An 18,951-nucleotide genomic window follows, 5' to 3' on the forward strand; every position below is an offset into this window, starting at 1 on the left:
GCATGACACCCACCCTACCCCCATCCTATGGCTCTCACTGGCTCCACAGGAAAAATCCCCCTGAATGCTGAAAGAATTCAGGGCGAGCCTTTCCAAGGGCAACCACATTAATTTATTAACCAGACACGTGCAAGGGTATTTCCTGCTCTCACCAAGGGTGTTGTCTTGTTATTCTTCCTGAGTTTCTTGACAGCAGATGCTTCCTCCTGGCACAGCTTTGGAGCCAGCAGATACTGCTCCATTCTTTTAAGACATAGCAATGAAAGTTCCTGAATCCCCTTGTGCTGCCAGCAGTGTCCCCTCTTGCGTGGTGCTCTGGTCCTGCTCAGGTCTGGGTTTGCTCCAGGGCCTGGGGACAGCTGTGCACAACCACAGCCCCCCTGGCACAGCCTGCTGGGCAGCCCACACACACCTCCAGAGGGAGGGACGCTAGAAATTGATCCTGGGGAAATCCAAACGTCTGGGAGTTGGGGTAGGAGCCGTTGAGCTTTCACTTTTCCAGCTACCTGGTACAGACCAGCCAGGCCCCCAGACTTTGCTATGCTAGATGCTTTCAAGGAGCCAGCTTCTCCCTGGCTCCAGGCTTTTTGCAGTTCCATATCCTCAGTTTTGGGAAGTGGGTATTGACAGAGCTGGGGGCTGCACCTGCCCAGGTATTCCCTGGGTGTACTCGTGGCACTGCCATGGCTCTGGCAAGATGTTTGCTTGTTCAGCATCCTCAGTTGTACCCCAACACACATTCTGTGGAGCTTGTGTGTCAGCACTTCCTGCTGCCCCACAGAAGCTGCTTGCAGGAGACCAGTTTGCTGAATTGGTCCAGTCTCCAGCAGCATTTTACAATTTTTTGCAGGCAAACATACCCCTCAATCACTCACATCTTTGCTCCTCTGTCTGTGGAATGCATTCATTATGTGAGCACCCAGGCAGTTCCTCCTGCAGTATTTCTATCTTGAGACATACCACATTGTCTATGAGAGATGCTGGGAAGGGAAGTGGGCAGTGTGGGGGCAGGACACACTCTAAGACACCCTGACTCTCTTCTTGCTGTCACACCCCCAGCTGCTGGGCTCTTACTTCCCACATGCTCCTGCAGCCGAGTTTCTGGATGAGAGAAGCAGCTACTGTGGAAAGTCCAGAAATTTTGGGAGACGCCTGGGTGACTGCAGATATGAGAGAGGTGGGGGTCCCTCACCAGGACCTCACTGACCCCTCTCCCTGCTCCCCCCGGGGCGTTCCCTGCGGGTTTGGGACCCCACGCCGGCTGCTGCCACCCGGAGCTGGGGAGATGCCGGACCTCGAGCCCGGGGCTGGGCCGTGGGGACAAGCTGAACCCTGTGTTTTCTTTTCATGTCCCCGGAGCTGGGGACAAGCCCAGCGCCGCCGCCCGCCGGAGGGACAGGCTCAGGTTACGGCCTCGTACAGAAATGAGTGGGGCCGCGGGACTCCGGCGAGGCGCCGGACCGGGGTGTATTAAAGGGGAGTGAGTGCACGGGCGGCTGAGGGCTCTGGCAGTCCCCGGCCATGGCGGGCCCGGGCAGCGACGGGGACCTGCGGCGCCTGCTGAAGCTGCACCGCACCGAGATCGCCATGGCAGTGGACGACGTCTTCCCACTGCTGCATGGCCTGGCTGACCACGATGTCGTCCCTGACCACATCTTCAAGGTGAGGCTGCGGGGCCGGCCGGGCCGGTCACGCTGTGGGGGCGGCAGGGCCGGAGGGCAGCCCTGGCCGTGCTGTGCCCGCAGGAGACGCTGAGCCGGGCGGAGCGGGAGGGCTCCCACCGCGCTTTCCACGCGCTGCTCACCTGGCTGCTGGGCCGCGACACCGCCGCCCTCCGGGACTTCTGGGCCGTCCTCTTCAAGGATTACAACCTGGAGCGCTACTCCCGGCTCCGGCCTCTCCGCGGCGCCTTCCCCAGAGGTAGTGGGGGTCAGCTGGGACGGGCACTCCCGGGGGCTGACAGCGGGCAGGGGTGACAGCCGGGGTGCTGGTGCCTCTCCCAGTCCCTGTTATTCTCGCAGAGGTGGAGCTGGGGCGGCAGCGCCGTGGAAGGCGTCTCTCCCCGAGCCCCACAGCACCGGCCCCACACAGACCCCAAGGCAAGAGGAAAGCCCCTGAGGAGCGGGACAAGGCCCGGGCGGCACAGTCCGCTCCACGGCACAGTGCCAGTCCTGGTATGGAGACCCAGAGCAGGATGGAGATGGGGCAGGGTGCTGCCCCCGAGGTATTGTGGTGTGCCCCCTGATGCCCATCCTCACAATGCTGCAGGGCCCCTGGTGAAGGCAAAGACTGTGAAGAAGCCGGAAGGCACAGATACGCCCCGCACCTCTCGTGCCAGTGGTGAGCGCCGAAAGCCCCAGGGCAGCTTCTGCCTGTGTGCCCTGTTTGCCCACAGCCCTGGGCAGGGGGCTACCCACCCCACTGAACCATCCCCTGCCCGCAGCTCTCCAGGCAGTGGCTGCCTCGGTGCAGAGAGCGGTGGCTGTGGCAGGTGGTGAGGTGCCCGTCAGCCGTGGGGCCATCGAGGGCATCCTCATTAAACACGTGCTGGACCCAAGTAAGTACAGCCCAGCCCAGCCACCTCCTGCCCAGTTTAGTCCCCAAATTCAGGAGCTACCCTCAGGCAGGACAAGGTGGGAAAGGGGAGCTGGAGCTGCCTCTGGCCTCTCTTGCAGACAGCTCCAAGATGGGCAGCAGAGCTGGTGACAAGCCATATACCCCAACCGCCTGCGAGGAGCCAGAAGCCAGGAGCAGAAGCCACAGCCTGAAGCCTCCTGCCCAGCCCAAGGCATGCCAAAGTGTACAGACACCCCCCTCATGTTTTCACCTCATCTTGTGCAGCTGCCAAGGCTGTGGCAGGGGGTTGTTCCTGCATGGCATCATAGCCATGGCCTGGGGGTGTCCCCCAGTGCAAGCAGTGCCTCTCAAAACCCCTTCTTGTCTCGCCAACAGAACAGGGAACCCCAATTGCACCCCCAGGGCCAGCTGCAAGCAGCCACTGTCTACAGCCAGGACCCTGCGCCCCACCAGGTGAGCCCTCAATGTGACACCTGGTGCAGCCCCAGGAGGAACTGTTGGGCTTCCCTGGCATGTTCATTTGCCTTGGCCGTGAAAAGAAAACACAGGGTTCAGCTCCTGGGGGTTCACATTACAACCCCCAAGAAACAGGCAATTTTACCACCCTGAAAGGATTGGTATGTTTGGTACAGGGTGGGTGATGCAGGGGGAGAGGGCAAGGGCGGTGAAATACCTGGCCACAGCCATGGCTTCAGCCCGTGAGGGTGGCAGTGACCCCTGCCCACTCCCCCGGGGACAGGAGAATGAGGATGAGTGTGCAGCATGCGGTGACGGTGGTGAGCTCATCTGCTGTGACGGCTGCCCCAGGGCCTTTCACCTTGCCTGCCTGGTGCCCCCGCTGCCCCACGTCCCCAGGTGAGTCCCAGGCACGCAGGGATGCCAGTGCCCCCTGCCGTCCCTCACTGCTCTGCTCGCACTGCGCAGCGGGACGTGGCGCTGCGGCTCCTGCGTGGAGAACGTGACTGAACCAGGCCAGCTGCTGGAGGCAGACCTGCCTGTGGAGAGACCCCCCGAGACCCTGGGGGAGGCGGCACGGGACACCCAGCAGGGTGGAGCGGAGGGGAGCGTCTGCAGCCGCTGCTGCACCCGGATCCCCACTCCTCACCACTGTCCTGCTCCCAGTGGGGACCCCAGGTAAATTCCTCATCATGCCCCACATGCCAGTTCCTCCCTGGAGGGTTCTGCTCTGACGGTCTGTGTCACCTCTGATGTCTAGGGGGCTACAGCTGTGCATGTCCTGCACGGGCACCCTGGACACAGGCGGTCTGGGCACCACTGCAGCAGCTGGAGACCAACTGCTTCCAGCAGCCAAGGTCAGCACCAGGAGCGGGGTGGGAGAGGAAAACTGGAGCTTAAAGGAAGAAGGAAGGTGGAGGTGGGTCAGGCAGGCTGAGGGACGGGCTGACACAACATGGAGACAATTTAGTGAAGCTGCACTGGGGGAGCAAGAGCTGGGCCCACACCAGCTGAGGGACTGAACATGGATAGCAACCCTCACCAAAAGGTGAACAGGCTGAGGGCAGCAAGGCAGCTGACAGGATATCTCTCCATGCACAGGCAGAGGACGGAGCCCTTGGCAGTGACCCTGTGCTGAGCCGGGAGGAGCTTGACGCGCTGCTAGGCGAGGTAAGACTGTGTGACACCAACAGGCAGATTCCATGCAAAGGGGACCATGTCTCTGGTGTTGCCCACAGGGGGACATGGGTGTACGGGTCAGGCAGCATGTGCCTGGACAGGGGAAAGGATGTGGGATGGAAAGAGAAAATGAACACCTGGGGCTATCCCACAGAGCACGTGGGATGGGATCTTGCAGTGGGCATTCCAGACCATGGCACGGCCGCTGGCAGAAACACAGGGGCTCCTTGCCTAGTGCACAGACCAAGCAGGAGAATCCACATGGCAAGCAATGAAAAGGCAACCTCGGAGACACACGTAAAACAAGATGAACGCAGGCACAATGACAGCACAAAAAAGTCACAGAATACAACACTGATCCTCAACAGGACAACCCACAATGGCACAAACAGAGCAAATGGCAGGCCACATACAGTGACACGCAGCAGAGAACAAGTGCACTGAAAAAATACAAAAACAACATGCCAGAAAAAATACAAATCAATGAATTAAAAAGAATATATTTACCATAAGGCTCAAAAAAACCTATTTCTTCTTAAAAAAAAAAAAGAAAAAACGATACAAAAACAAAACAAATACAAAAAAAAAGAGGTCGGGAGACAAATAAATGAAATCTTACCACAGATAAGCAAAAGACCGCAGGCCACCACTCGCCCCCAAGGCCACAGGCCGCACCCCAAAAGCACACCGGCCCCCTCCCTAAGGGCCCTGGCCCCGGCTGCCCCGGCAAAACGGGACACCGCCGGGCCACAAAAGGCACCAAAAGAGATGCCTACAGCACCCGGTATTCCCAGGCGGTCTCCCATCCAAGTACTAACCGGGCCCGACCCTGCTTAGCTTCCGAGATCAGACGAGATCGGGCGTTCTCAGGGTGGTATGGCCGTAGGCACCCACCAGGCCCCTCCGCAGCGCCCTCGAGCAGCCGGCACCGGCCTCCAGGCACCGCACCGGCCACCACCGCCACCTCACCGCCACACCAGGCCCACGCCGGCCCCTGGGGACCCAGCCCGGGCCACCACTCGCCCCCAAGGCCACAGGCCGCACCCCAAAAGCACACCGGCCCCCTCCCTAAGGGCCCTGGCCCCGGCTGCCCCGGCAAAACGGGACACCGCCGGGCCACAAAAGGCACCAAAAGAGATGCCTACAGCACCCGGTATTCCCAGGCGGTCTCCCATCCAAGTACTAACCGGGCCCGACCCTGCTTAGCTTCCGAGATCAGACGAGATCGGGCGTTCTCAGGGTGGTATGGCCGTAGGCACCCACCAGGCCCCTCCGCAGCGCCCTCGAGCAGCCGGCACCGGCCTCCCGGCACGCGCCGGCACCGCACCGGCCACCACCGCCACCTCACCGCCACACCAGGCCCACGCCGGCCCCTGGGGACCCAGCCCGGGCCACCACTCGCCCCCAAGGCCACAGGCCGCACCCCAAAAGCACACCGGCCCCCTCCCTAAGGGCCCTGGCCCCGGCTGCCCCGGCAAAACGGGACACCGCCGGGCCACAAAAGGCACCAAAAGAGATGCCTACAGCACCCGGTATTCCCAGGCGGTCTCCCATCCAAGTACTAACCGGGCCCGACCCTGCTTAGCTTCCGAGATCAGACGAGATCGGGCGTTCTCAGGGTGGTATGGCCGTAGGCACCCACCGGCCCCTCCGCAGCGCCCTCGAGCAGCCGGCACCGGCCTCCCGGCACGCGCCAGCACCGCACCGGCCACCACTGCCACCTCACCGCCACACCAGGCCCACGCCGGCCCCTGGGGACCCAGCCCGGGCCACCACTCGCCCCCAAGGCCACAGGCCGCACCCCAAAAGCACACCGGCCCCCTCCCTAAGGGCCCTGGCCCCGGCAAAACGGGACACCGCCGGGCCACAAAAGGCACCAAAAGAGATGCCTACAGCACCCGGTATTCCCAGGCGGTCTCCCATCCAAGTACTAACCGGGCCCGACCCTGCTTAGCTTCCGAGATCAGACGAGATCGGGCGTTCTCAGGGTGGTATGGCCGTAGGCACCCACCGGCCCCTCCGCAGCGCCCTCGAGCAGCCGGCACCGGCCTCCCGGCACGTGCCGGCACCGCACCGGCCACCACCGCCACCTCACCGCCACACCAGGCCCACGCCGGCCCCTGGGGACCCAGCCCGGGCCACCACTCGCCCCCAAGGCCACAGGCCGCACCCCAAAAGCACACCGGCCCCCTCCCTAAGGGCCCTGGCCCCGGCTGCCCCGGCAAAACGGGACACCGCCGGGCCACAAAAGGCACCAAAAGAGATGCCTACAGCACCCGGTATTCCCAGGCGGTCTCCCATCCAAGTACTAACCGGGCCCGACCCTGCTTAGCTTCCGAGATCAGACGAGATCGGGCGTTCTCAGGGTGGTATGGCCGTAGGCACCCACCGGCCCCTCCGCAGCGCCCTCGAGCAGCCGGCACCGGCCTCCCGGCACCGCACCGGCCACCACCGCCACCTCACCGCCACACCAGGCCCACGCCGGCCCCTGGGGACCCAGCCCGGGCCACCACTCGCCCCCAAGGCCACAGGCCGCACCCCAAAAGCACACCGGCCCCCTCCCTAAGGGCCCTGGCCCCGGCTGCCCCGGCAAAACGGGACACCGCCGGGCCACAAAAGGCACCAAAAGAGATGCCTACAGCACCCGGTATTCCCAGGCGGTCTCCCATCCAAGTACTAACCGGGCCCGACCCTGCTTAGCTTCCGAGATCAGACGAGATCGGGCGTTCTCAGGGTGGTATGGCCGTAGGCACCCACCAGCCCCTCCGCAGCGCCCTCGAGCAGCCGGCACCGGCCTCCCGGCACGTGCCGGCACCGCACCGGCCACCACCGCCACCTCACCGCCACACCAGGCCCACGCCGGCCCCTGGGGACCCAGCCCGGGCCACCACTCGCCCCCAAGGCCACAGGCCGCACCCCAAAAGCACTCCGGCCCCCTCCCTAAGGGCCCTGGCCCCGGCTGCCCCGGCAAAACGGGACACCGCCGGGCCACAAAAGGCACCAAAAGAGATGCCTACAGCACCCGGTATTCCCAGGCGGTCTCCCATCCAAGTACTAACCGGGCCCGACCCTGCTTAGCTTCCGAGATCAGACGAGATCGGGCGTTCTCAGGGTGGTATGGCCGTAGGCACCCACCAGGCCCCTCCGCAGCGCCCTCGAGCAGCCGGCACCGGCCTCCCGGCACGCGCCGGCACTGCACCGGCCACCACCGCCACCTCACCGCCACACCAGGCCCACGCCGGCCCCTGGGGACCCAGCCCGGGCCACCACTCGCCCCCAAGGCCACAGGCCGCACCCCAAAAGCACACCGGCCCCCTCCCTAAGGGCCCTGGCCCCGGCTGCCCCGGCAAAACGGGACACCGCCGGGCCACAAAAGGCACCAAAAGAGATGCCTACAGCACCCGGTATTCCCAGGCGGTCTCCCATCCAAGTACTAACCGGGCCCAAACCTGCTTAGCTTCCGAGATCAGACGAGATCGGGCGTTCTCAGGGTGGTATGGCCGTAGGCACCCACTGGCCCCTCCGCAGCGCCCTCGAGCAGCCGGCACCGGCCTCCCGGCACGCGCCGGCACCGCACCGGCCACCACCGCCACCTCACCGACACACCAGGCCCACGCCGGCCCCTGGGGACCCAGCCCGGGCCACCACTCGCCCCCAAGGCCACAGGCCGCACCCCAAAAGCACACCGGCCCCCTCCCTAAGGGCCCTGGCCCCGGCTGCCCCGGCAAAACGGGACACCGCCGGGCCACAAAAGGCACCAAAAGAGATGCCTACAGCACCCGGTATTCCCAGGCGGTCTCCCATCCAAGTACTAACCGGGCCCGACCCTGCTTAGCTTCCGAGATCAGACGAGATCGGGCGTTCTCAGGGTGGTATGGCCGTAGGCACCCACCGGCCCCTCCGCAGCGCCCTCGAGCAGCCGGCACCGGCCTCCCGGCACCGCACCGGCCACCACCGCCACCTCACCGCCACACCAGGCCCACGCCGGCCCCTGGGGACCCAGCCCGGGCCACCACTCGCCCCCAAGGCCACAGGCCGCACCCCAAAAGCACACCGGCCCCCTCCCTAAGGGCCCTGGCCCCGGCTGCCCCGGCAAAACGGGACACCGCCGGGCCACAAAAGGCACCAAAAGAGATGCCTACAGCACCCGGTATTCCCAGGCGGTCTCCCATCCAAGTACTAACCGGGCCCGACCCTGCTTAGCTTCCGAGATCAGACGAGATCGGGCGTTCTCAGGGTGGTATGGCCGTAGGCACCCACCAGCCCCTCCGCAGCGCCCTCGAGCAGCCGGCACCGGCCTCCCGGCACGTGCCGGCACCGCACCGGCCACCACCGCCACCTCACCGCCACACCAGGCCCACGCCGGCCCCTGGGGACCCAGCCCGGGCCACCACTCGCCCCCAAGGCCACAGGCCGCACCCCAAAAGCACTCCGGCCCCCTCCCTAAGGGCCCTGGCCCCGGCTGCCCCGGCAAAACGGGACACCGCCGGGCCACAAAAGGCACCAAAAGAGATGCCTACAGCACCCGGTATTCCCAGGCGGTCTCCCATCCAAGTACTAACCGGGCCCGACCCTGCTTAGCTTCCGAGATCAGACGAGATCGGGCGTTCTCAGGGTGGTATGGCCGTAGGCACCCACCGGCCCCTCCGCAGCGCCCTCGAGCAGCCGGCACCGGCCTCCCGGCACGCGCCGGCACCGCACCGGCCACCACCGCCACCTCACCGCCACACCAGGCCCACGCCGGCCCCTGGGGACCCAGCCCGGGCCACCACTCGCCCCCAAGGCCACAGGCCGCACCCCAAAAGCACACCGGCCCCCTCCCTAAGGGCCCTGGCCCCGGCTGCCCCGGCAAAACGGGACACCGCCGGGCCACAAAAGGCACCAAAAGAGATGCCTACAGCACCCGGTATTCCCAGGCGGTCTCCCATCCAAGTACTAACCGGGCCCGACCCTGCTTAGCTTCCGAGATCAGACGAGATCGGGCGTTCTCAGGGTGGTATGGCCGTAGGCACCCACTGGCCCCTCCGCAGCGCCCTCGAGCAGCCGGCACCGGCCTCCCGGCACGCGCCGGCACCGCACCGGCCACCACCGCCACCTCACCGACACACCAGGCCCACGCCGGCCCCTGGGGACCCAGCCCGGGCCACCACTCGCCCCCAAGGCCACAGGCCGCACCCCAAAAGCACACCGGCCCCCTCCCTAAGGGCCCTGGCCCCGGCTGCCCCGGCAAAACGGGACACCGCCGGGCCACAAAAGGCACCAAAAGAGATGCCTACAGCACCCGGTATTCCCAGGCGGTCTCCCATCCAAGTACTAACCGGGCCCGACCCTGCTTAGCTTCCGAGATCAGACGAGATCGGGCGTTCTCAGGGTGGTATGGCCGTAGGCACCCACCGGCCCCTCCGCAGCGCCCTCGAGCAGCCGGCACCGGCCTCCCGGCACGCGCCAGCACCGCACCGGCCACCACTGCCACCTCACCGCCACACCAGGCCCACGCCGGCCCCTGGGGACCCAGCCCGGGCCACCACTCGCCCCCAAGGCCACAGGCCGCACCCCAAAAGCACACCGGCCCCCTCCCTAAGGGCCCTGGCCCCGGCTGCCCCGGCAAAACGGGACACCGCCGGGCCACAAAAGGCACCAAAAGAGATGCCTACAGCACCCGGTATTCCCAGGCGGTCTCCCATCCAAGTACTAACCGGGCCCGACCCTGCTTAGCTTCCGAGATCAGACGAGATCGGGCGTTCTCAGGGTGGTATGGCCGTAGGCACCCACCGGCCCCTCCGCAGCGCCCTCGAGCAGCCGGCACCGGCCTCCTGGCACCGCACCGGCCACCACCGCCACCTCACCGCCACACCAGGCCCACGCCGGCCCCTGGGGACCCAGCCCGGGCCACCACTCGCCCCCAAGGCCACAGGCCGCACCCCAAAAGCACTCCGGCCCCCTCCCTAAGGGCCCTGGCCCCGGCTGCCCCGGCAAAACGGGACACCGCCGGGCCACAAAAGGCACCAAAAGAGATGCCTACAGCACCCGGTATTCCCAGGCGGTCTCCCATCCAAGTACTAACCGGGCCCGACCCTGCTTAGCTTCCGAGATCAGACGAGATCGGGCGTTCTCAGGGTGGTATGGCCGTAGGCACCCACCGGCCCCTCCGCAGCGCCCTCGAGCAGCCGGCACCGGCCTCCCGGCACGCGCCGGCACCGCACCGGCCACCACCGCCACCTCACCGCCACACCAGGCCCACGCCGGCCCCTGGGGACCCAGCCCGGGCCACCACTCGCCCCCAAGGCCACAGGCCGCACCCCAAAAGCACACCGGCCCCCTCCCTAAGGGCCCTGGCCCCGGCTGCCCCGGCAAAACGGGACACCGCCGGGCCACAAAAGGCACCAAAAGAGATGCCTACAGCACCCGGTATTCCCAGGCGGTCTCCCATCCAAGTACTAACCGGGCCCGACCCTGCTTAGCTTCCGAGATCAGACGAGATCGGGCGTTCTCAGGGTGGTATGGCCGTAGGCACCCACCAGGCCCCTCCGCAGCGCCCTCGAGCAGCCGGCACCGGCCTCCCGGCACGCGCCGGCACCGCACCGGCCACCACCGCCACCTCACCGCCACACCAGGCCCACGCCGGCCCCTGGGGACCCAGCCCGGGCCACCACTCGCCCCCAAGGCCACAGGCCGCACCCCAAAAGCACACCGGCCCCCTCCCTAAGGGCCCTGGCCCCGGCTGCCCCGGCAAAACGGGACACCGCCGGGCCACAAAAGGCACCAAAAGAGATGCCTACAGCACCCGGTATTCCCAGGCGGTCTCCCATCCAAGTACTAACCGGGCCCGACCCTGCTTAGCTTCCGAGATCAGACGAGATCGGGCGTTCTCAGGGTGGTATGGCCGTAGGCACCCACCGGCCCCTCCGCAGCGCCCTCGAGCAGCCGGCACCGGCCTCCCGGCACCGCACCGGCCACCACCGCCACCTCACCGCCACACCAGGCCCACGCCGGCCCCTGGGGACCCAGCCCGGGCCACCACTCGCCCCCAAGGCCACAGGCCGCACCCCAAAAGCACACCGGCCCCCTCCCTAAGGGCCCTGGCCCCGGCTGCCCCGGCAAAACGGGACACCGCCGGGCCACAAAAGGCACCAAAAGAGATGCCTACAGCACCCGGTATTCCCAGGCGGTCTCCCATCCAAGTACTAACCGGGCCCGACCCTGCTTAGCTTCCGAGATCAGACGAGATCGGGCGTTCTCAGGGTGGTATGGCCGTAGGCACCCACCAGCCCCTCCGCAGCGCCCTCGAGCAGCCGGCACCGGCCTCCCGGCACGCGCCGGCACCGCACCGGCCACCACCGCCACCTCACCGCCACACCAGGCCCACGCCGGCCCCTGGGGACCCAGCCCGGGCCACCACTCGCCCCCAAGGCCACAGGCCGCACCCCAAAAGCACACCGGCCCCCTCCCTAAGGGCCCTGGCCCCGGCTGCCCCGGCAAAACGGGACACCGCCGGGCCACAAAAGGCACCAAAAGAGATGCCTACAGCACCCGGTATTCCCAGGCGGTCTCCCATCCAAGTACTAACCGGGCCCGACCCTGCTTAGCTTCCGAGATCAGACGAGATCGGGCGTTCTCAGGGTGGTATGGCCGTAGGCACCCACCGGCCCCTCCGCAGCGCCCTCGAGCAGCCGGCACCGGCCTCCCGGCACGCGCCGGCACCGCACCGGCCACCACCGCCACCTCACCGACACACCAGGCCCACGCCGGCCCCTGGGGACCCAGCCCGGGCCACCACTCGCCCCCAAGGCCACAGGCCGCACCCCAAAAGCACACCGGCCCCCTCCCTAAGGGCCCTGGCCCCGGCTGCCCCGGCAAAACGGGACACCGCCGGGCCACAAAAGGCACCAAAAGAGATGCCTACAGCACCCGGTATTCCCAGGCGGTCTCCCATCCAAGTACTAACCGGGCCCGACCCTGCTTAGCTTCCGAGATCAGACGAGATCGGGCGTTCTCAGGGTGGTATGGCCGTAGGCACCCACCGGCCCCTCCGCAGCGCCCTCGAGCAGCCGGCACCGGCCTCCCGGCACGTGCCGGCACCGCACCGGCCACCACCGCCACCTCACCGCCACACCAGGCCCACGCCGGCCCCTGGGGACCCAGCCCGGGCCACCACTCGCCCCCAAGGCCACAGGCCGCACCCCAAAAGCACACCGGCCCCCTCCCTAAGGGCCCTGGCCCCGGCTGCCCCGGCAAAACGGGACACCGCCGGGCCACAAAAGGCACCAAAAGAGATGCCTACAGCACCCGGTATTCCCAGGCGGTCTCCCATCCAAGTACTAACCGGGCCCGACCCTGCTTAGCTTCCGAGATCAGACGAGATCGGGCGTTCTCAGGGTGGTATGGCCGTAGGCACCCACCAGGCCCCTCCGCAGCGCCCTCGAGCAGCCGGCACCGGCCTCCCGGCACGCGCCGGCACTGCACCGGCCACCACCGCCACCTCACCGCCACACCAGGCCCACGCCGGCCCCTGGGGACCCAGCCCGGGCCACCACTCGCCCCCAAGGCCACAGGCCGCACCCCAAAAGCACACCGGCCCCCTCCCTAAGGGCCCTGGCCCCGGCTGCCCCGGCAAAACGGGACACCGCCGGGCCACAAAAGGCACCAAAAGAGATGCCTACAGCACCCGGTATTCCCAGGCGGTCTCCCATCCAAGTACTAACCGGGCCCGACCCTGCTTAGCTTCCGAGATCAGACGAGATCGGGCGTTCTCAGGGTGGTATGGCCGTAGGCACCCACTGGCCCCTCCGCAGCGCCCTCGAGCAGCCGGCACCGGCCTCCCGGCACGCGCCGGCACCGCACCGGCCACCACCGCCACCTCACCGCCACACCAGGCCCACGCCGGCCCCTGGGGACCCAGCCCGGGCCACCACTCGCCCCCAAGGCCACAGGCCGCACCCCAAAAGCACTCCGGCCCCCTCCCTAAGGGCCCTGGCCCCGGCTGCCCCGGCAAAACGGGACACCGCCGGGCCACAAAAGGCACCAAAAGAGATGCCTACAGCACCCGGTATTCCCAGGCGGTCTCCCATCCAAGTACTAACCGGGCCCGACCCTGCTTAGCTTCCGAGATCAGACGAGATCGGGCGTTCTCAGGGTGGTATGGCCGTAGGCACCCACCGGCCCCTCCGCAGCGCCCTCGAGCAGCCGGCACCGGCCTCCCGGCACGCGCCGGCACCGCACCGGCCACCACCGCCACCTCACCGCCACACCAGGCCCACGCCGGCCCCTGGGGACCCAGCCCGGGCCACCACTCGCCCCCAAGGCCACAGGCCGCACCCCAAAAGCACACCGGCCCCCTCCCTAAGGGCCCTGGCCCCGGCTGCCCCGGCAAAACGGGACACCGCCGGGCCACAAAAGGCACCAAAAGAGATGCCTACAGCACCCGGTATTCCCAGGCGGTCTCCCATCCAAGTACTAACCGGGCCCGACCCTGCTTAGCTTCCGAGATCAGACGAGATCGGGCGTTCTCAGGGTGGTATGGCCGTAGGCACCCACCGGCCCCTCCGCAGCGCCCTCGAGCAGCCGGCACCGGCCTCCCGGCACGCGCCAGCACCGCACCGGCCACCACTGCCACCTCACCGCCACACCAGGCCCACGCCGGCCCCTGGGGACCCAGCCCGGGCCACCACTCGCCCCCAAGGCCACAGGCCGCACCCCAAAAGCACACCGGCCCCCTCCCTAAGGGCCCTGGCCCCGGCTGCCCCGGCAAAACGGGACACCGCCGGGCCACAAAAGGCACCAAAAGAGATGCCTACAGCACCCGGTATTCCCAGGCGGTCTCCCATCCAAGTACTAACCGGGCCCGACCCTGCTTAGCTTCCGAGATCAGACGAGATCGGGCGTTCTCAGGGTGGTATGGCCGTAGGCACCCACCGGCCCCTCCGCAGCGCCCTCGAGCAGCCGGCACCGGCCTCCCGGCACGTGCCGGCACCGCACCGGCCACCACCGCCACCTCACCGCCACACCAGGCCCACGCCGGCCCCTGGGGACCCAGCCCGGGCCACCACTCGCCCCCAAGGCCACAGGCCGCACCCCAAAAGCACACCGGCCCCCTCCCTAAGGGCCCTGGCCCCGGCTGCCCCGGCAAAACGGGACACCGCCGGGCCACAAAAGGCACCAAAAGAGATGCCTACAGCACCCGGTATTCCCAGGCGGTCTCCCATCCAAGTACTAACCGGGCCCGACCCTGCTTAGCTTCCGAGATCAGACGAGATCGGGCGTTCTCAGGGTGGTATGGCCGTAGGCACCCACCGGCCCCTCCGCAGCGCCCTCGAGCAGCCGGCACCGGCCTCCCGGCACCGCACCGGCCACCACCGCCACCTCACCGCCACACCAGGCCCACGCCGGCCCCTGGGGACCCAGCCCGGGCCACCACTCGCCCCCAAGGCCACAGGCCGCACCCCAAAAGCACACCGGCCCCCTCCCTAAGGGCCCTGGCCCCGGCTGCCCCGGCAAAACGGGACACCGCCGGGCCACAAAAGGCACCAAAAGGGATGCCTACAGCACCCGGTATTCCCAGGCGGTCTCCCATCCAAGTACTAACCGGGCCCGACCCTGCTTAGCTTCCGAGATCAGACGAGATCGGGCGTTCTCAGGGTGGTATGGCCGTAGGCACCCACCGGCCCCTCCGCAGCGCCCTCGAGCAGCCGGCACCGGCCTCCCGGCACGCGCCGGCACCGCACCGGCCACCACCGCCACCTCACCGCCACACCAGGCCCACGCCGGCCCCTGGGGACCCAGCCCGGGCCACCACTCGCCCCCAAGGCCACAGGCCGCACCCCAAAAGCACACCGGCCCCCTCCCTAAGGGCCCTGGCCCCGGCTGCCCCGGCAAAACGGGACACCGCCGGGCCACAAAAGGCACCAAAAGAGATGCCTACAGCACCCGGTATTCCCAGGCGGTCTCCCATCCAAGTACTAACCGGGCCCGACCCTGCTTAGCTTCCGAGATCAGACGAGATCGGGCGTTCTCAGGGTGGTATGGCCGTAGGCACCCACCGGCCCCTCCGCAGCGCCCTCGAGCAGCCGGCACCGGCCTCCCGGCACGCGCCGGCACCGCACCGGCCACCACCGCCACCTCACCGCCACACCAGGCCCACGCCGGCCCCTGGGGACCCAGCCCGGGCCACCACTCGCCCCCAAGGCCACAGGCCGCACCCCAAAAGCACTCCGGCCCCCTCCCTAAGGGCCCTGGCCCCGGCTGCCCCGGCAAAACGGGACACCGCCGGGCCACAAAAGGCACCAAAACAGATGCCTACAGCACCCGGTATTCCCAGGCGGTCTCCCATCCAAGTACTAACCGGGCCCGACCCTGCTTAGCTTCCGAGATCAGACGAGATCGGGCGTTCTCAGGGTGGTATGGCCGTAGGCACCCACCGGCCCCTCCGCAGCGCCCTCGAGCAGCCGGCACCGGCCTCCCGGCACGCGCCGGCACCGCACCGGCCACCACCGCCACCTCACCGCCACACCAGGCCCACGCCGGCCCCTGGGGACCCAGCCCGGGCCACCACTCGCCCCCAAGGCCACAGGCCGCACCCCAAAAGCACACCGGCCCCCTCCCTAAGGGCCCTGGCCCCGGCTGCCCCGGCAAAACGGGACACCGCCGGGCCACAAAAGGCACCAAAACAGATGCCTACAGCACCCGGTATTCCCAGGCGGTCTCCCATCCAAGTACTAACCGGGCCCGACCCTGCTTAGCTTCCGAGATCAGACGAGATCGGGCGTTCTCAGGGTGGTATGGCCGTAGGCACCCACCGGCCCCTCCGCAGCGCCCTCGAGCAGCCGGCACCGGCCTCCCGGCACGCGCCGGCACCGCACCGGCCACCACCGCTACACAGGCCCACGCCGGCCCCAGGAGATCGCAGCCCGGGCCACCAAAGGCACACGAGGCATAGACGTCATACAGGGCACACCTGTTTATGTCTCCTTCCACTCCGCTTCCGAAGGTACCTTGGCTCCTCCTCCAGGTTTTTGTTTCCGGAAAGTACATGCCGAGGTCGCGGCTGAGGGAAGCGTGGTCAGGGCCGGTCTGAGGCGCGAGCGGTCACGGTCTGGGTTTGGCGGGAACGAGGCCGTGTGGAAAGGGCGAGTGTTATTGGACAAGGCGGGGTCGGCGATTTCCCATTGGCAGATCCGTTGCCCTCCTCGTGTTGCGATTGGTGGCGCTTCAAGTCCCCAGCTGTGATCTCCCTCCCCTGCCCCAGAGTTCCTACCCCTGCAGTGCAGAATACCCCCTACATACAAGCCGTATCCCGCCCCCATAGCCCCTATGCCCGCCCTACAGACCCTACCCCGGCTCACGGTACCTACTCTACCGACCTTTCCCGGCCCACTGTCCCTACCTTGGCCGTATTCTGGGCTGCAATTCCTCTCCCAGCCCACAGACCGTACTCTGGCCCACAGTCCGTATTGTGGCCCCGCAGTCCCAACTCCAACCCTACAGTCACTAACCCAGCCCTACAGTTACTGTCCCAACCCTACAGTGATTTCAGCTGCAGTCCTGTTGTCACTATGCCAACGTCACAGTGATTTCGGTTCCAGTTCCACAGGGTTTATTTTACCAGCTCCATCTTTGCATGTTCCCACTGCTCCCAGGTGAAGCTTCTCCTTGTTGTGGAAGGATCTTTAGTTTCACTCCAGAACTGTGAAATTTCAACTTCAATTTTAGAATCCATATTCCAAACCCAGCCTGAAAAACGTTTTTTCCAGTTCTATCCCCAGCGTTTCTATCCCAGTCCTATAGTGATTTCAGATCCATCCCTGAAGTTGCATTCCAGCCCAACAATCCCTGTACCAGCCCTACAGTCCTTATCCCACCCTGCAGTCATTTTCTCTTTTTTTCTTCAGTTCTTCAGTTTTGCATCTTCCCACCTCTTCCAGGTGAAGCTGCTCCTGGGTCAGGCCTGGATCTTCTTTTCACATCCAGGTCTCTCTTGCTTCAGCTCCAGCTCTAGAATTTACATTCCAGCTCCAGCCTCTCATGGGTGGGAGTGGTAACTTCAGACAAAGTTAATTTAAGAAACCCTCCCATTGTGCCACAAGATGCAGAAAAGGATTCCCTTGCTTTTTAAACTCCTTCTCAGAGATAGGAGCCTGGGGCAGCTGGATTCAGTCCCAGCCCCAGACTTTGCCAACAACTTAAGTTTTACAGCTTCAACCCACAGGTTTTAATGACAGGAAATTAGATATATCTTGTAAGAATGAATTATTTCTTATGATAAATGCTTACACAAAAATAACTCAATAAGAATTATTTATAAAAGCTGAATGATATAATGTTGATTTCATTGATTGATATAATGTTATATTTCATTATATCAAAGCAATATTAAAGCTAGCAAAAAGATACCATTACTAGAGACTGATGTAACTCACCCATACCAACGACTGTGGACAAATCTCTTTCTTCTAACCTTTAGGACTACCCTTGGTGAGCATCTCTAAAACCCAATGCAAGAATCTGCACATACTCCAAGAGGAATATATTAGAACCTCCTATATGGAAAGTGGACTGGACTTTTATAGTGTGGAGGAGGTGACCACCAGTGATATGCCTACATGTCAGTTTAGCGGTTTATCTGCCAAATTTTTATCTTGTTATGAGCAGGTTGATTTGAGGCTGGTCTGCCAGACTGAGACATTGTGCCAGATTTTTAGCGTGATTCAACACCAAATACCAGCACATGATGCCCTTCTCAGCCCATCATCGGTAGCTTGCAGAACAGGGCATTGTTTGAGTTGTTTGACCACATTTCAGGGCTGAACATCCTGTTACACAGCCCCACAGTCCCTATCCCAGCCCCATAGTGATTCTACCCCCAGATGCATGGGATTTATCCAGCCCCAGAGTTTTCATTGCTCCACATCAGTTTAGGTCTGGATTCAGCCCCAGGGGCTTCAATATATCCTCTGGCCTCAGCCACAGCTCTATAATTTTTACTTTAAAAACATCATATATCTAGTAATAGAATTTTTAAAAATACAATAAAATAAAAACATTGCAATGCAACAGTATAAATAAATCTTAACACAACTAGGACAATGTAAAACTAAGAGAATAAATAATAAATAGAATCAGTAGAAAATGAACCTGGATCTAGACCCAAACTGATGTGGAGCAATGGAAATGGTGAGGGTGGAGGTGGATAAATCCCATGGGGAAGGGAATGGAGCTGGAGCTTGGGGGCTGCAGGAGCTGTCAGGGGAGTTCCAGCCCTCCCAGAAATGGTACCCACACAAGCTGGGAGTGGAGGTCTCAGGGCTGCTCCTGTGGCTTGGAGACAGCCCAAGGGCACCTTATGGGGTGCAGAACAAGGGACCAAACCACTGTTTCCAGCACCTAATGCTGGATGAGGGTCTTGTGGGCAGTGGGATGCAGGGCAAGGTGTGTGCTGCAGGCCAGGGCTCTTTTGCCCCCACAGTTGAGGCCCCATTGGGATGAGTCTGGCAGCTCCTAGAGATATTTAAGTGATGACAGTTACTGATTCATCACCTTGTCAACAGCACAGGAGCAAAGTGATAGCCAGGAGCAGCTTTTAGCCAGAGGCAGTGGAAAGCTGAGGAGCTGGAACTGAGGCAGTAGAGCTGGTGGTTACATAGAGAATGTGGGGCTTAGGGTGGAACCACTGTGGGGCTAGATAGGGGCTGTGGAGCCAGGATAGGCACTGTAGGGCTGGAGCTGGAATACGGGTTCTAGAACTGA

General features: G+C 64.6%; 1 protein-coding gene and 30 non-coding genes across 31 annotated transcripts; 1 reads left to right on the top strand and 30 right to left on the bottom strand.

Annotated features, from left to right (window-relative positions):
* The first annotated feature begins 1,521 nt into the window (after positions 1-1,521).
* On the top strand, positions 1,522-4,582 carry AIRE (autoimmune regulator). Its single transcript, XM_063167414.1, is given in 12 exon segments — positions 1,522-1,662; positions 1,746-1,920; positions 2,022-2,186; positions 2,263-2,340; positions 2,444-2,557; positions 2,676-2,994; positions 2,997-3,030; positions 3,317-3,432; positions 3,502-3,711; positions 3,794-3,890; positions 4,135-4,203; positions 4,367-4,582. Coding segments are annotated over 12 exon segments (1,599 nt in total). The 3' UTR covers positions 4,448-4,582.
* Positions 4,583-4,981: 399 nt separating this feature from the next.
* LOC134423968 (5S ribosomal RNA) lies at positions 4,982-5,100 on the bottom strand. The gene has a single exon (XR_010029262.1). It is a non-coding gene; the product is annotated as a 5S ribosomal RNA (ribosomal RNA).
* A 250-nt stretch (positions 5,101-5,350) lies between these two features.
* LOC134423980 (5S ribosomal RNA) lies at positions 5,351-5,469 on the bottom strand. The gene has a single exon (XR_010029273.1). It is a non-coding gene; the product is annotated as a 5S ribosomal RNA (ribosomal RNA).
* A 260-nt stretch (positions 5,470-5,729) lies between these two features.
* Positions 5,730-5,848, bottom strand: LOC134423991 (5S ribosomal RNA). Its single transcript, XR_010029284.1, has one exon. It is a non-coding gene; the product is annotated as a 5S ribosomal RNA (ribosomal RNA).
* Positions 5,849-6,098: 250 nt separating this feature from the next.
* LOC134424002 (5S ribosomal RNA) lies at positions 6,099-6,217 on the bottom strand. Its single transcript, XR_010029295.1, has one exon. It is a non-coding gene; the product is annotated as a 5S ribosomal RNA (ribosomal RNA).
* A 259-nt stretch (positions 6,218-6,476) lies between these two features.
* LOC134424009 (5S ribosomal RNA) lies at positions 6,477-6,595 on the bottom strand. Its single transcript, XR_010029302.1, has one exon. It is a non-coding gene; the product is annotated as a 5S ribosomal RNA (ribosomal RNA).
* A 249-nt stretch (positions 6,596-6,844) lies between these two features.
* Positions 6,845-6,963, bottom strand: LOC134423969 (5S ribosomal RNA). The gene has a single exon (XR_010029263.1). It is a non-coding gene; the product is annotated as a 5S ribosomal RNA (ribosomal RNA).
* A 259-nt stretch (positions 6,964-7,222) lies between these two features.
* LOC134423970 (5S ribosomal RNA) lies at positions 7,223-7,341 on the bottom strand. Its single transcript, XR_010029264.1, has one exon. It is a non-coding gene; the product is annotated as a 5S ribosomal RNA (ribosomal RNA).
* A 260-nt stretch (positions 7,342-7,601) lies between these two features.
* LOC134423996 (5S ribosomal RNA) lies at positions 7,602-7,720 on the bottom strand. The gene has a single exon (XR_010029289.1). It is a non-coding gene; the product is annotated as a 5S ribosomal RNA (ribosomal RNA).
* Positions 7,721-7,979: 259 nt separating this feature from the next.
* Positions 7,980-8,098, bottom strand: LOC134423971 (5S ribosomal RNA). The gene has a single exon (XR_010029265.1). It is a non-coding gene; the product is annotated as a 5S ribosomal RNA (ribosomal RNA).
* A 249-nt stretch (positions 8,099-8,347) lies between these two features.
* Positions 8,348-8,466, bottom strand: LOC134423972 (5S ribosomal RNA). Its single transcript, XR_010029266.1, has one exon. It is a non-coding gene; the product is annotated as a 5S ribosomal RNA (ribosomal RNA).
* Positions 8,467-8,725: 259 nt separating this feature from the next.
* Positions 8,726-8,844, bottom strand: LOC134423973 (5S ribosomal RNA). Its single transcript, XR_010029267.1, has one exon. It is a non-coding gene; the product is annotated as a 5S ribosomal RNA (ribosomal RNA).
* Positions 8,845-9,103: 259 nt separating this feature from the next.
* LOC134423975 (5S ribosomal RNA) lies at positions 9,104-9,222 on the bottom strand. Its single transcript, XR_010029268.1, has one exon. It is a non-coding gene; the product is annotated as a 5S ribosomal RNA (ribosomal RNA).
* A 259-nt stretch (positions 9,223-9,481) lies between these two features.
* LOC134423976 (5S ribosomal RNA) lies at positions 9,482-9,600 on the bottom strand. The gene has a single exon (XR_010029269.1). It is a non-coding gene; the product is annotated as a 5S ribosomal RNA (ribosomal RNA).
* A 259-nt stretch (positions 9,601-9,859) lies between these two features.
* Positions 9,860-9,978, bottom strand: LOC134423977 (5S ribosomal RNA). Its single transcript, XR_010029270.1, has one exon. It is a non-coding gene; the product is annotated as a 5S ribosomal RNA (ribosomal RNA).
* A 249-nt stretch (positions 9,979-10,227) lies between these two features.
* On the bottom strand, positions 10,228-10,346 carry LOC134423978 (5S ribosomal RNA). The gene has a single exon (XR_010029271.1). It is a non-coding gene; the product is annotated as a 5S ribosomal RNA (ribosomal RNA).
* Positions 10,347-10,605: 259 nt separating this feature from the next.
* On the bottom strand, positions 10,606-10,724 carry LOC134423979 (5S ribosomal RNA). The gene has a single exon (XR_010029272.1). It is a non-coding gene; the product is annotated as a 5S ribosomal RNA (ribosomal RNA).
* A 260-nt stretch (positions 10,725-10,984) lies between these two features.
* On the bottom strand, positions 10,985-11,103 carry LOC134423981 (5S ribosomal RNA). Its single transcript, XR_010029274.1, has one exon. It is a non-coding gene; the product is annotated as a 5S ribosomal RNA (ribosomal RNA).
* A 249-nt stretch (positions 11,104-11,352) lies between these two features.
* Positions 11,353-11,471, bottom strand: LOC134423982 (5S ribosomal RNA). Its single transcript, XR_010029275.1, has one exon. It is a non-coding gene; the product is annotated as a 5S ribosomal RNA (ribosomal RNA).
* A 259-nt stretch (positions 11,472-11,730) lies between these two features.
* LOC134423983 (5S ribosomal RNA) lies at positions 11,731-11,849 on the bottom strand. Its single transcript, XR_010029276.1, has one exon. It is a non-coding gene; the product is annotated as a 5S ribosomal RNA (ribosomal RNA).
* A 259-nt stretch (positions 11,850-12,108) lies between these two features.
* On the bottom strand, positions 12,109-12,227 carry LOC134423984 (5S ribosomal RNA). The gene has a single exon (XR_010029277.1). It is a non-coding gene; the product is annotated as a 5S ribosomal RNA (ribosomal RNA).
* Positions 12,228-12,486: 259 nt separating this feature from the next.
* LOC134423985 (5S ribosomal RNA) lies at positions 12,487-12,605 on the bottom strand. The gene has a single exon (XR_010029278.1). It is a non-coding gene; the product is annotated as a 5S ribosomal RNA (ribosomal RNA).
* A 260-nt stretch (positions 12,606-12,865) lies between these two features.
* LOC134423986 (5S ribosomal RNA) lies at positions 12,866-12,984 on the bottom strand. Its single transcript, XR_010029279.1, has one exon. It is a non-coding gene; the product is annotated as a 5S ribosomal RNA (ribosomal RNA).
* Positions 12,985-13,243: 259 nt separating this feature from the next.
* On the bottom strand, positions 13,244-13,362 carry LOC134423987 (5S ribosomal RNA). The gene has a single exon (XR_010029280.1). It is a non-coding gene; the product is annotated as a 5S ribosomal RNA (ribosomal RNA).
* Positions 13,363-13,621: 259 nt separating this feature from the next.
* Positions 13,622-13,740, bottom strand: LOC134423988 (5S ribosomal RNA). The gene has a single exon (XR_010029281.1). It is a non-coding gene; the product is annotated as a 5S ribosomal RNA (ribosomal RNA).
* A 259-nt stretch (positions 13,741-13,999) lies between these two features.
* LOC134423989 (5S ribosomal RNA) lies at positions 14,000-14,118 on the bottom strand. Its single transcript, XR_010029282.1, has one exon. It is a non-coding gene; the product is annotated as a 5S ribosomal RNA (ribosomal RNA).
* Positions 14,119-14,377: 259 nt separating this feature from the next.
* Positions 14,378-14,496, bottom strand: LOC134423990 (5S ribosomal RNA). The gene has a single exon (XR_010029283.1). It is a non-coding gene; the product is annotated as a 5S ribosomal RNA (ribosomal RNA).
* A 249-nt stretch (positions 14,497-14,745) lies between these two features.
* Positions 14,746-14,864, bottom strand: LOC134423992 (5S ribosomal RNA). Its single transcript, XR_010029285.1, has one exon. It is a non-coding gene; the product is annotated as a 5S ribosomal RNA (ribosomal RNA).
* Positions 14,865-15,123: 259 nt separating this feature from the next.
* On the bottom strand, positions 15,124-15,242 carry LOC134423993 (5S ribosomal RNA). The gene has a single exon (XR_010029286.1). It is a non-coding gene; the product is annotated as a 5S ribosomal RNA (ribosomal RNA).
* A 259-nt stretch (positions 15,243-15,501) lies between these two features.
* On the bottom strand, positions 15,502-15,620 carry LOC134423994 (5S ribosomal RNA). The gene has a single exon (XR_010029287.1). It is a non-coding gene; the product is annotated as a 5S ribosomal RNA (ribosomal RNA).
* A 259-nt stretch (positions 15,621-15,879) lies between these two features.
* Positions 15,880-15,998, bottom strand: LOC134423995 (5S ribosomal RNA). The gene has a single exon (XR_010029288.1). It is a non-coding gene; the product is annotated as a 5S ribosomal RNA (ribosomal RNA).
* Positions 15,999-18,951: the final 2,953 nt, after the last annotated feature.

This window comes from Melospiza melodia, chromosome 12, assembly GCF_035770615.1.
Source record: "Melospiza melodia melodia isolate bMelMel2 chromosome 12, bMelMel2.pri, whole genome shotgun sequence".
Classification (NCBI taxonomy): Eukaryota; Metazoa; Chordata; class Aves; order Passeriformes; family Passerellidae; genus Melospiza; species Melospiza melodia.